A 13,209-nucleotide genomic window follows, 5' to 3' on the forward strand; every position below is an offset into this window, starting at 1 on the left:
ATCACTGTGTTCAGGAATGACCAGAGTAAGAGCTTAACTTGCGGAGGCTGGAGATGCAATTTCTTTCACAGTGATGGTAAAACCAAGACTGTGAGGCAGAGACCACTTTTTGAGTGCGTGCTATGCATTGCCGTTTGGAACTGTTGCAGTCATCTAACCATGGACAGACATGAATGGCATTTCAGCGCACATGCGGTGCTACCACCACTAAGTATGTTGTGAACACCCTTGAAGCTGCAGTAACTGTGAAGGGTAAAACCACAGAGCAAAGATATTGATGATGCGCCATGTGAATTGGGGTATAAAAGTATGGGTCTTTCAGATTCCGTTGCCTTGGAACAGTAGGGAACAATGTGAAAATGTTCAGAGAAGATGTACCTGTTCAATGGTCAAGAATTGGCCGGAGTGAGCAGTCTATTTTGGGGGTTAAAAAGTACAGGGAATGCAGTCCCATGCTGTGTAGATATGCAGGTACTGGTTTTATTAAGCCCTTTTGTAAGAGCATCTGAACCTCTTACTCCAAGAGCTTAAGGTGGTTTGAAATCAGTATGTGGCGGCAGAATGGAACGTTGTGTCATTATCCATTTCCCTGTATGCGCTTAGGCGCGGTCTGTGGAGGTGCATGGCTCCTGTCTTATCGGGCAACATCGTAGAACGGGGCCTGCTAGATTTGAATCTTTTTATGTGTTTGTTTTATTCAGTTTTTATTTGCCTTAGCTTTATGTTACAAGTATTGCATGGGTGCAGGGGAGCCTGTTATCTGTGTGGGGGGTTTGTGGACCCCAGTTTATTTTTCATTTATCCTCACCTGTTTTACAGCAAGCACTGTAGCAGCGCTGGCTTTTAGACACACCTCTGACACGCCCCTCTATATGACAGGCTTTTTAAGAAGGTATAGAGCACATCCACGCAGCTTGTAAAGAGGTCAGTATAAGACCACACTACTCATTGTATATTACCTTGTATGTACTTAGGTGCTGTTTGTGGAGATGCCTGGCTTCAGTCTCTTCGGGGCGCAATCGTAAAAGCGGGCCTGTCCGTTTTTAAGTTGAGCCTGGGCAGAGCATGCACTGCTCTGCGAGGCATGCTGTATTCAGGTATAGACTTGAAGCTCTGCCCATTTTCTGACCATCTTTTCAATTGGCTCCTGTTACTAGTCCCTCCTTAGGACCGACTTTTCTACATTTGCAACCTCCCATGAGGACTGGCCCTTTTACTTGTGTTGTTTGTTACACTGTATGTTTTATTTACAGTCTGTGAGCACTATTTTCTTTAATGATTTTCTCCTATTGCAGGCACAACATGCTTTCCTGCAAGGATGCCTGCTTTGCCTCCGGGCGCCATTCTTTAGGTTTCAGCACGGCGCCCCAATGGGGGCCAAATTGCACCTTTTTATCTACATTACAATTTTTTTTTTTAGTAGTGAAGCACGTTTTTACTATAGAGGCAGTGCGCCTCTTATTTCTTCTGGACTCTCTTTATGTGGGCTCGCCTATTTAATGTTTTTTGTTTTACAGTGCACCATGCCACGCTTTAATGGTGGCCACGCCCCTTTTCATAGACACTGTTTGCCGTATTGAGCTTATTGTCAAGCTCAGTACAGCGAGCCGCGTGTAAAGAAAGGGGCGCGGCCGCCATTAAAGTGAAAGCACAGCATGGAGCGCTATTGAAAAAAAATTTTTTTGGGGAAGTTCACAATCAAATGCTTTTTTTGGTGGAAGCGCCCCATGCTGCGATTTTCCTTTAATGGTGGTCGCACCCCTTTCTTTGCACGTGGGGTCGTATTCACTTTCTCGGTGCCGCTTACACAGCTGAGTACCGCCCTTTAGCACACATGCCTCCTCCGCAGCAATTCTCCACCCCACCGCCTGCCTTTCAGTGCGCTTGGAGTGAGATCTCGCATTTGAGAGAGTTTGAGCTATTTGCGTTGTTAATGACAATGCCTTTTATTTGTGGTGATTTTTAACACAGATAAATAAAAGGCATTTTCATTCACAATGCCAATAGCTTAAACTCTCGCAAATGCGAGACCTATTGCATTGCAAATGCTTTTTACTCTTTTTATGTGTTTGCTTTCTACAGTGTTTATTTGCCATAGCTTTTTGTTCCAGTATTGCACAGGTGCAGGAAAGCCTGTTTCCTGTGTAGGCAGTTGCTGGACCCCAGTTTGTTTCCCATTTACCCTTATGTTTTGAGGCGAGCACTGTTGCAGTGCTGGGTTTTAGACACACCCCTGACAAGCCCCTCTACATGACCTGCCTATGAAAAGCCCATCTGCACCCGTCCGCGCCTGGACCGGGACCAGGGCCTGTCCCCCTGTCTGGTTGAACACCGAAGGCTGGCCGCAGACGGGTTATTCGAGGGAGGCCCTTTTGGCACGAAATCCATTAGTTAAGAATCCGATTTGCCCCAAATCTTGCCCGGCTGTCTCTGATGTCTTAGGAGAAACCTGTTCTGTTTCTAAGACCAGATTTATTCATGTGGATTCCCATGAGGTTTTGTTGACATCAGTTCCTTTGGGACCAGGTGCAACAGACTCTCCCCTCAATCCTGGTCCTAAGATCAAATGTACATTGCTAAATGCCAGATCTTTAGTAAACCATCATCTGCAAGTCGCAGAGTTAATTGACACACATCAGTTAGATAATATCTTTGTGAGGGAAACCTGGACGGACCGGTCTTCGGGTCCGGTAATGACCGCAGTAGCTCAACCTGGCTACACTATTCATAGGCAGGACAGAGAGGATGAAAAAGGATGGGGGCTTGTGGTTATTTATCGCAGTGCCTTTTCAGCTGTGTTCACCCTTGCTCCTAGTTTAGAGTATGAAGGTTTGGTATTTTTGCCCTAGAACCTCTGTTCTCTGGGCCGGATGTGACTTGTCATCTTCATCCTGTTATGACTGTGTTTGGATCTGTTGTTTGAGTTCTAACTTTCCTGTACCTTTTTGCGTTGTTATTTGCTCTACATGCCTGTTTCTTCCTTATCAATAGTAACGCGCTCTGATACTCCCAGGGGTCATGTTCACACTATATAAATCCATTAACTTCAATAAATAAATCAAATTAAATTAAAACTCAGTCACTCAATGGATTCCTGCTGAATAAACACCAGGACCAAGAGCTCATTCTCTTCATTCTAGCGGTCTTCCTCTGGAACCTTCCCTACTTATATCAGATTTTACACAGTTGGGCGATTTAAATTGCCACTTAGAGAATCGCAAGGACCCTGACACAGATAGACTTCTTGATAAAATGTCTAGATTTGGTGTAGAACAATGTGCGGTTGGGCCAACCAATTGTACAGGACATACCCTAGATGGTATTTCTTCCAACTGTACATCCATTTCCAATCTGGCAATACTTCCAGTAACATAGTCAGATTATAGTGTGGTGAGCTGATAAATCGCACTGCTTAATAAATCTGCCCCTGGGAAGGTTTCCGGGTTGGCACTGGTTAAATGTTCAGGAACTCAATTCGGTTTTGGTCTCTCCCAAATGACCAGGACGAATGAAGTGGATAAAATGTTATCCAACTACTCAACCTGGCTGACAGCATCAGCAGACAAGCTGGTTCCGGGCATAAATGAAGGACTGTGACGAGAAAGGTGAAGGAGGTGGTCACAGCATTTTAGGCTAAACTAGGTTAAGACTGCTTAGAGAAGGGTTTCTCAAATTCTCTATATTCCTTAGGTGCCAACAAGAAACAGGCAATCAAGTAAAATAATTACATTACTGCTACAAAACTATTTTTCAGCCTGTCAAAAAATATCTTGCCTCTCTTCCATCATAAATAGTTGTATGTTATTTTTTTAAATTAAAGAGCAAACCAAAACTAAATGTACCTTGGCGCCGGAAAAAACACAGATTGCCATTTAACAGATAAAAAGGAACACAGATGCTAGCTCCTAATCAACAAAAAGCCAGATCTTGATCAGCTTGCTAAATTTAAGTAATGGCCTTTTGGTTTTAATTGAGAATGAAAGGGGGGTTACATAGTTTTGCAGCAATCACAGAGAAAGAACTGCCAACCAGTGTTGATCTGTGAAATCACAGTGCATTTAACAGTAGCAACTGTTCCGATCTCACATAGTTTATCAGAGAGTAAAAAAGGAAAGGCTTTGTTAGAGGACTAGGTTTTCCCCTGTACAAGGCTTTATGAACTAGGCACAATACTTTGAAATTGATCCCGTGCTGAACTGGCAGCCAACAGAGTTCAGTTAGAGCTCCCTTCGCTTCTACATTTTCAACCATTTCTAACCATCAATTTAAAATAGTGCAATCTAGAAGACTTTAATACATTGAAGGCTTTGCTGAACTGAAATCATATGAATGATTCTCCTTAAAGACTCAGTTGCAATAAGCACATTTTATTAACTGAGTCTGAATGTTCAATCAATGTAACTGCAGCATCCATTTTTATCCCTAGATATTTTTACACAATTAACAGGATTTGGATTTTGGCCTAAAAGAAAGATGGACTGATTCTGAGAAGTAGAATGGCGAAAGGGAGCGGTTCCTACATTAAGCACTAAATTATCAAGGACCATTTATTGATGGAGCTTGGCCATAGAGTTTTGTAGATAGGCGGCTTTCTGCTTTGGCTCACCGTCTACCACAAAAAGCCTCTAGGTATAATTTGCTTACATGAGCTCCCGGAGTCTGAAAATTTGAATCACCGGGGACAAGGGAGCCATATTTTACATTGCAATATAAAACAAATCATTATTCTCTCAATAAACTTACCACCAGAATTATTCATTGCCTGGAAGTTGTGTACTGCTTGATGCGAGTAGTAGCCGTCATAATAATTGGTTTGATTATGCGCCAACTCAAATCCACTGTCTTGTTGCATAATATGGTGTTCACTGTGATTCGGTGGATACTTTAGCTGCACTTGACTGTGATCGTCTCTGGGACTATGCCTAACAAAGCCTTTACCACTTGGCATATTAAAAGGTCCTGCAAAACTGGGCGGTGTTGGAGGGCCACCTTTATTGGGGGCTCCAGTATGATGAAGTGGAGATGTAAAACCAGGTGAAACAGTTTGTAAATGTGGGCTTTGAGGCATTGAAAACCCTGCAGGTCCCGCATTATGATGAGGACTTGGGGAAGAAGGGTGCACAGTTGATCCATTTGGGTCGAGTGAAAAGTTTGAATTTGAAGTGGTTCTTTCATCCAGACCATACATTTGTTGAGGACTTGAGTTGCTCCCTTTAAAATGTTGTCCAGGTGGTGACATACTATTATATAAAGTTGGCCTGCAATAAAATGATAAGAAACAATGGCTTACATAAATTAGGCAATCATTAATAGCATGGATTATCCACTACTAAACAACTTCAAACTTTTTAAAACACGACAAATACATAGTGTAAAGCATATAACCAGCCCGGTAACTATTACACAAAGAGCAGTCAGTCATTAAAAGCCCTCCATTTCAAGGCAATTTCATCATACTCGTGCAGCTGCTCCCATAATCCATGGGAATCATTTAACTTTTGATAATTATGGATTTCAACAGATAGGAAATCCAGAAAATAGATTGCTCTGTCACTGTACATGATTAGCCCTCTTTATGGTATGCTTACATTGGCTGAGCCAATCAGAATGTTGACATTAGCTACCGCTTACCTGAATTCAAGGTTCAGGGGCAGGAACATTAAGAACAGAGCAGACGTGCTCATTCGGTTTCAGTGGGTGAGATTATGGGAATACACAATAAAAGCTTCAGCACCTTCCATTGTCAAGTGTGAAATACTCTTAATTACCTTTACCCTCAGCATGAGCCCAAGTTCAGCTCAGTCCATAACAAAGAGACTCTTAACCTTAATTACCATCCTATGTGGAGGGCATTACCACTGTTAGTGCACTAGGACAATACATTAATTCGTAGCTAACCCTCTGATTAGCGAAACCCCACTATCAAATCTAATGGCTGCCCTTTGTTCTATAAGGATGATTTTCTCCATGATAAACAGCTTGAGCATTCCACACAATCGGGTGTCAACTGTTAAATTAACATGGTAGACATCAGTTGCAAAACCCCTCCAATCATCACTGAACCATAGTCAAGGGTTTATAACATACCACGTTATGCGTTCAATCAACATTTTCATGCCATGACAAATAATACATTTAAATACAAAACCTGTAAAAGGAAAGGTTACTAACCTGTAATCTAGTTCTCTTCCAAGGGAATCCTCAAAGTCATAAGCATTGAATAGTCCAGCTCACATGCAGGGAACCTAGAGCATTTTAAAAATGTATACATATTTTGTTTATGTTTTATAAAATGTGGACATAACCATCACGGTATCAGAGCGCTGTCCAAAGAGCTGATGCGGGTTACAGTGCACTAAAGAAATTTGTTACTAAAGATACGCTGTAGATGGAGTTCAAAGAACAAGGTATAAAACATTCGCCAACAGTATCGAATAGGGTGAATGACAGTTGTAAAAGGGTTCACCTGTAAGGAGTTTGAAGAGCAGGGCATAAAGCACAAGTTACTACTTGTGTAACGATATATCTGAAAGAGACATTAGTTAGTGATAGATTCCTTACCTTAGAATATCCCCTGACGGCAAACTGGATCCGGAAAGTCTTTTTGTAGCAGTACCCCTCCGCGTCAGTAGGTGGCGTCGTGCGGCTCCGCATCCATCACTGGCGTTGTATGCGCTGAGATGACGCCACGGAGACTACTTAGACGCCACCCATGCGCGCTGACGTCAGTTCTGTACACGACTTACCGCGCCAGGAATGCAGAGCCATGCAAGAAACTGACCACTGGTGCCATGAAACTAGGGCCCTGAAAGGAGATGACCTTAACCCTAGAAATCAGTTCGCAGAACGGGGAGGATGGGTGGGGCGGTAAAGAGTCTATCACTAACTAATGTCTCTTACAGATATATCATTACACAAGTAGTAACTTGTGCATCTGAAAGAGACACGTTAGTGATAGATTCCTTATCTTGGAATAGATACCCCAGCAATACCAACCCCGGTGGAGGGTCTGCGAACGGATTACACCAGAAAGTCACGGAGAACAGAACAGCCAAAAAAGCCGTCTCTCCGGACTTGACTGTCAAGGCAGTAATGCTTGGTAAACGTGTGCAGTGAGGCCCACGTAGCTGCGTGACAAATGTCCTGCAAGGGAACGCCGCGTCCCAATGCAGTAGTGGCTGCTGTTGCCCTGGTAGAATGGGCAAGTAGCCCCACAGGAGGCTCCTTCTTAGCCAAGTAACATGCTTTGATGCACAGAACGACCCACTGCTGTGAGAAAGTGGCTCTGTATATACTGTTACCAAATAGGTACAGTGTGTACAGAGTCCACAGTCCCCAGAGGTTTGGCAGAGGTTAAAGTTAGATATAACCTTACTCTCTAAAGTGGTAGCTTGGTCAAGCAGTAAGGCAGTATCAGAGGACAGTGTAAAGCATTTGTTGTACACACTCTGTTAACAAATGGTCTCACACACTCAAGAACTGAACTCTAGGCCAATGGTTTATAAAAAAAAAATATATGGTTGTTTTATTTTAGAAGCAACAATAGGTATCAAAATATACTTTCTCAGAATGAGATGTTTTAGTTAAATACTTTTGCAATATGCAATTGACTTTTGTAGGTAATAGCTACAGGTTGTTGCAATAGGCAACACAATTTCAAACACAATAATACATTGAGCTCAATGGGAACTTTAAGTTATATGCAATTAATTACTTTCAGGATTACTTTTCTACCTCCAGGACTGGATCCTAGATTCAGTCCTGGGACAGTTCTTGGAAACGAGTGGGCAAATTCGGTTAAGTTACTGTTGTGATTTTTAAGCAATATTTTGCTATTTTAAAAGTTGACACTTAGAAACTTTTTCTGATCAAATTACCAATGTTATCCCATGGAAGGAAATTCACTTAGCAGGTAAGTGGGGTTATGGGTACTTTTTCTAGGTCAGTGTTAGATCCTGGATCCAGCACTAGGGTACCAACTGTAAGCAGTTGAGAAACAGCGCTTAAGTTGTACAAGCAATTTTTAAGGAATATTTATAAGTTTGTAAAAGAAATTTCATTGAGAAACAGTCAATGGTTGCGCTGAGTGATGCTGTGGTGGCGCTGAGTGATGCTGTTGTGGCGCTGAGTGATGCAGTGGTGGCGCTGAGTGATGCTGTGGTGGCCCAGAGTGATGCTGTGGTGGCCCAGAGTGATGCTGTGGTGGCCCAGAGTGATGCTGTGGTGGTGCTGAGTGATGCTGTGGTGGTGCTGAGTGATGCTGTGGTGGTGCTGAGGGATGTTGTGGTGGTGCTGAGGGATGCTGTGGTGGTGCTGAGTGATATTGTTGTGGCGCTGAGTGATGCTGTGGTGATGCTGTGGTGGCGCTGAGTGATGCTGTGGTGGCACTGAGTGATGCTGTGGTGGCACTGAGCGATGCTGTGGTGGCACTGAGCGATGCTGTGGTGGCGCTGAGTGATGCTGTGGTGGCGCTGAGTGATGCTGTGGTGGCGCTGAGTGATGCTGTGGTGGCGCTGAGTGATGCTGTGGTGGCGCTGAGTGATGCTGTGGTGGCGCTGAGTGATGCTGTGGTGGCGCTGAGTGATGCTGTGGTGGTGCTGAGTGATGCTGTGGTGGTGCTGAGTGATGCTGTGGTGGTGCTGAGTGATGCTGTGGTGGTGCTGAGTGATGCTGTGGTGGTGCTGAGTGATGCTGTGGTGGTGCTGAGTGATGCTGTGGTGGTGCTGAGGGATGTTGTGGTGGTGCTGAGGGATGCTGTGGTGGTGCTGAGTGATATTGTTGTGGCGCTGAGTGATGCTGTGGTGGCGCTGAGTGATGCTGTGGTGGTGCTGAGTGATGCTGTGGTGGTGCTGAGTGATGCTGTGGTGGTGCTGAGTGATGCTGTGGTGGTGCTGAGTGATGCTGTGGTGGTGCTGAGGGATGTTGTGGTGGTGCTGAGGGATGCTGTGGTGGTGCTGAGTGATATTGTTGTGGCGCTGAGTGATGCTGTGGTGGCGCTGAGTGATGCTGTGGAGGCGCTGAGTGATGCTGTGGTGGCGCTGAGTGATGCTGTGGTGATGCTGAGTGATGCTGTGGTGGTGCTGAGTGATGCTGTGGTGGTGCTGAGTGATGCTGTGGTGTCCCTGAGTGATGCTGTGGAAGTGCTGAGTGATATTGTTGTGGCACTGAGTGATGCTGTGGTGGCCCTGAGTGATGCTGTGGTGGTGCTGAGTGATGCTGTGGTGGTGCTGAGTGATGCTGTGGTAGTGCTGAGTGATGCTGTGGTAGTGCTGAGTGATGCTGTGGTGGCACTGAGTGATGCTGTGGTGGCGCTGAGTGATGCTGTGGTGGTGCTGAGTGATGCTGTGGTGGTGCTGAGTGATGCTGTGGTATCCCTGAGTGATGCTGTGGAAGTGATATTGTTGTGGCACTGTGTGATGCTGTGGTGGCGCCGAGGGATGCTGTGGTGGCGCTGAGGGATGCTGTGGTGGCGCTGAGGGATGCTGTGGTGGCGCTGAGTGATGCTGTAGTAGTGCTGAGTGATGCTGTAGTAGTGCTGAGTGATGCTGTGGTGGCCCCGAGTGATGCTGTGGTGGCCCCGAGTGATGCTGTGGTGGCCCCGAGTGATGCTGTGGTGGCCCCGAGTGATGCTGTGGTGGTGCTGAGTGATATTGTTGTGGCACTGAGTGATGCTGTGGTGGCGTTGAGCGATGCTGTGGTGGTGCTGAGCGATGCTGTGGTGGTGCTGAGTGATATTGTTGTGGAGCTGAGTGATGCTGTGGTGGCGCTGAGCGATGCTGTGGTGGCGCTGAGCGATGCTGTTGTGGCGCTGAGCGATGCTGTTGTGGCGCTGAGCGATGCTGTGGTGGAGCTGAGCGATGCTGTGGTGGCGCTGAGTGATGCTGGGGTGGCGCTGAGTGATGCTGGGGTGGCGCTGAGTGATGCTGGGGTGGCGCTGAGTGATGCTGGGGTGGCGCTGAGTGATGCTGGGGTGGCGCTGAGTGATGCTGTGGTAGCGCTCAGTGATGCTGGGGTGGCGCTGAGTGATGCTGTGGTGGTGCCGAGTGATGCTGTGGTGGTGCCGAGTGATGCTGTGGTGGTGCCAAGTGATGCTGTGGTGGTGCTGAGTGATGCTGTGGTGGTGCTGAGTGATGCTGTGGTGGTGCTGAGTGATGCTGTGGTGGCGCTGAGTGATGCTGTGGTGGTGCTGAGTGATGCTGTGGTGGTGCTTTGGTGGCGCTGAGTGATATTGTTGTGGCGCTGAGCGATGCTGTGGTGGCGCTGAGCGATGCTGTGGTGGCGCTGAGTGATGCTGTGGTGGCGCTGAGTGATGCTGTGGTGGCGCTGAGTGATGCTGTGGTGACGCTGAGTGATGCTGTGGTGGTGCTGAGTGATGCTGTGGTGGTGCTGAGTGATGCTGTGGTGGCGCTGAGTGATATTGTTGTGGCACTGAGTGATGCTGAGGTGGCACTGAGTGATGCTGAGGTGGCCCTGAGTGATGCTGTGGTGGTGCTGAGTGATGCTGTGGTGGTGCTGAGTGATGCTGTGGTGGTGCTGAGTGATGCTGCTGCAAATTACACCAACTTCACGTCATCTACATTAAAGGTTATTCTATTGGTCTTTTGACAAAGCCTGCGTGAGCTGTAGCCCCGCCTGTAGGGTAGAGGAGCGCGAACTAGAACCCGGCCCCTTGAAGCACTGTACAGTGTAAACAGATTTTCGTAAACTGCGTTTTACACTGCGACCCTGTGCGCTTCAAAAGTATTTCGCGGATTTAACAGTATGAGAGGCGAGGACAATATCAGGGGCAAAGTAAAGCATCACTTCCGCCCACAATTGTCAGTCAAATATGAAAACTCACGAGAAGCTCCTGCGACTTGCGAAAGGCAGGCAACTTGATTGACACTATTACTGCCTGGGCATTGGTTGCACCTCATTCGTACTAGGTTAAAACACAAACATAGCAATGAGCTACAGAAAGGATGACCAGTCAACTTTTGCAAAGGGCCTCACACTGCGCTGCAGCACGTGCCACTGAGTTTTTACTAACTTTTGAAACATTTGAACTAGAATTTTTTTTTACACTTATGTAAAAATCACCGCACAAATGCATAATTTCAGTGGCCCTGTACATAGATGGCTATCTTTGTTATCAAATTAGTTTCCCAACCTATGAGGTTAAGTATGAATGTTCAACACATATGCTCTACACTTATGCAGTTGTCTTGTCTCGCCACTCAGAATTGTGAGCCATTTCCTTGAACAGGTTCTCATTTACTGAGAAGTAGAAGTTGGGCAGGGCTTCCAAATCAATACACACAAATACGATATTGAGGTCCTTGTTAATAATGTAGATTTTGATTATTACTTTCATCTCGTTTTTTTTTTCATTTGCTTACAAATTTTATTCAGTGCTACTAACCACCTAAGAGTAGCCTGAGTGGTGTTCTGGGAGTAGGTACATATAAAGGTATGCAGAGCGAAAGATAGCGAGCGTTCTGTGGAGCATATCGCTGAGGACCATTTGATCAAGAACTAGGAAGTCAAACTTATAAGGGAAGGGCCTAGAGTGGATGCCCGCCATCAAATATGTCCTAAAGAGATGACAAAAGCTTAATACCTTATGGTGAACAACACATGGTGGTCTTCAGTGTCTGACCAACCAGGTTGCTAGAAAAGTCCAGGAAGCTACAGAAAGGCAGCATGAGGTGCCAGATAAGTACAAATAAGTGTAGTGTAATTGAGAAAGCGTGCATCAACAGTCGGACCAGGAGATCGTGCTAGAGCCACTAATGAGCATCCCTTTAAAGCACAGTGCCATTGCACTGTACCACTGCCCATCCTTGTTGGCACTTAGTCTAGAGACACCACATGACTTGTACCAACCTGGTTTCCAAAAACTGAGAAACTGTAGCCAGGCTGCATGCAAACACCAAAGGTGAGCCGTTACAACCTATTTATAAACGCTGGCTTCCTGATAAATACACACCCTTTGGGCTACAGGACAGAGACAGAAGGGTGTTGGAGAGACAAGAGGAAAAAAGTCACGCGGGATCAACCATAGGAAAGACCAGAACTAAGGCGAGGCAGCGGAAAAGAAATCAAAGTACTGGTGGCAAAATTGGAGGGTAGCAGGGAGGTACGGATGTGTGGAGAGATTATAAAAGCCAAAGAAAAAATGCGAGATTTGAAGACTCCGAGCAACCAAAAAACGCAAGTCCAAATCCCGGATCGAGCACACCACAGTTAGCACCACCACCAGGCACAACGTAGGAGAGGAAACAAGTGCAAAAACAAGCTGCAAGCAGTTGTGTTTTCATGCGATCCTCGTAAGTTTGAAGCAATTAACGAGGGTCAGCTGAAAACACAAGCGCTAATTAAACACACACACACACACACATACTTTAACCCCATCTACACTCATTATATTGTGGAATGGCTTTCTTACTTGAGCCCCAGGGATATTCACGGTGACGGATGCTTCTTTTTCCTCCTCCCCCTCGTCCATGGCTGGGCTGCTAGGTGTAAGTGGCGAAGCCAGTCCTGGGAAGCTGCCGGGAGAGGCAGCGCGGAGTGTGCCTCAGAGGTGGGGGACGAAATAAGGGAGGATGAGGGTTGGCATTTTCTTGGCCGGAAACTCCGTTATAGACGCGGCTCATCTAAATAAAGTGGTGTGGCAGCTATTAAAGGGAAAGTGTGAATAGTACGCTTTAGGTAAAAATGCCCCATTAGCACTTTCACTTTAATGGCGGGCGAGCCCCTTTCTTTAGATGAGAAGCGTCTAAAGAAAGGGACACTGCTGCCATTAAAGGTAAAGCGCGGAATGGGGTGCTTGTTGCCGCGAAAGTAAAAGAAAACAAGCACGCGAGTGGTGCGTGCGTGCCCAACGGATGTGTGGAGAGATTATAAAAGCCAAAGAAACAAGCATTGGCATAGCCGAGTGGTGCGCGTGCACGGTGGCAAAAGTGAAAGCAGGCTGGCGAGTGGTGTGCCACGTGCGGGCACCATGACGAGAGAGCACAGCCAGATGGCGCTTCTGCTCGTCATTGTGCGCGTAACCGCACGCTCTAAGCCACCCCAAAAGCTGTGTTCGGACTTTTGAAAGCCCACTCACTAAATGTTTCGCCAGAGCAGCGCATGCGCTGGCTCAGGCGAGACCTAAAAAATAACCTTCTTCAAGATTCATTTTAAGATCAAGATCTTCGCAAAAAAGGTAAGTACGTTTTTTCA

The 13,209-nt window shown here is 46.1% G+C and overlaps 1 protein-coding gene across 6 annotated transcripts in view; it reads right to left on the reverse strand.

The window, feature by feature from the left end:
- Positions 1-13,209, reverse strand: part of ZC3H6 (zinc finger CCCH-type containing 6) — a 518,680-nt gene that overhangs the window by 114,768 nt on the left and 390,703 nt on the right. For all 6 annotated transcript variants that reach the window (XM_085612199.1, XM_085612198.1, XM_085612196.1 and 3 more), the window contains one exon: positions 4,744-5,258. In XM_085612199.1, coding sequence (XP_085468325.1) covers positions 4,744-5,258 — 515 coding nt within the window. The remainder of the gene's footprint in view (positions 1-4,743; positions 5,259-13,209) is intronic.

This window comes from Triturus cristatus, chromosome 6, assembly GCF_964204655.1.
Source record: "Triturus cristatus chromosome 6, aTriCri1.1, whole genome shotgun sequence".
In the NCBI taxonomy this organism is placed as follows: domain Eukaryota; kingdom Metazoa; phylum Chordata; class Amphibia; order Caudata; family Salamandridae; genus Triturus; species Triturus cristatus.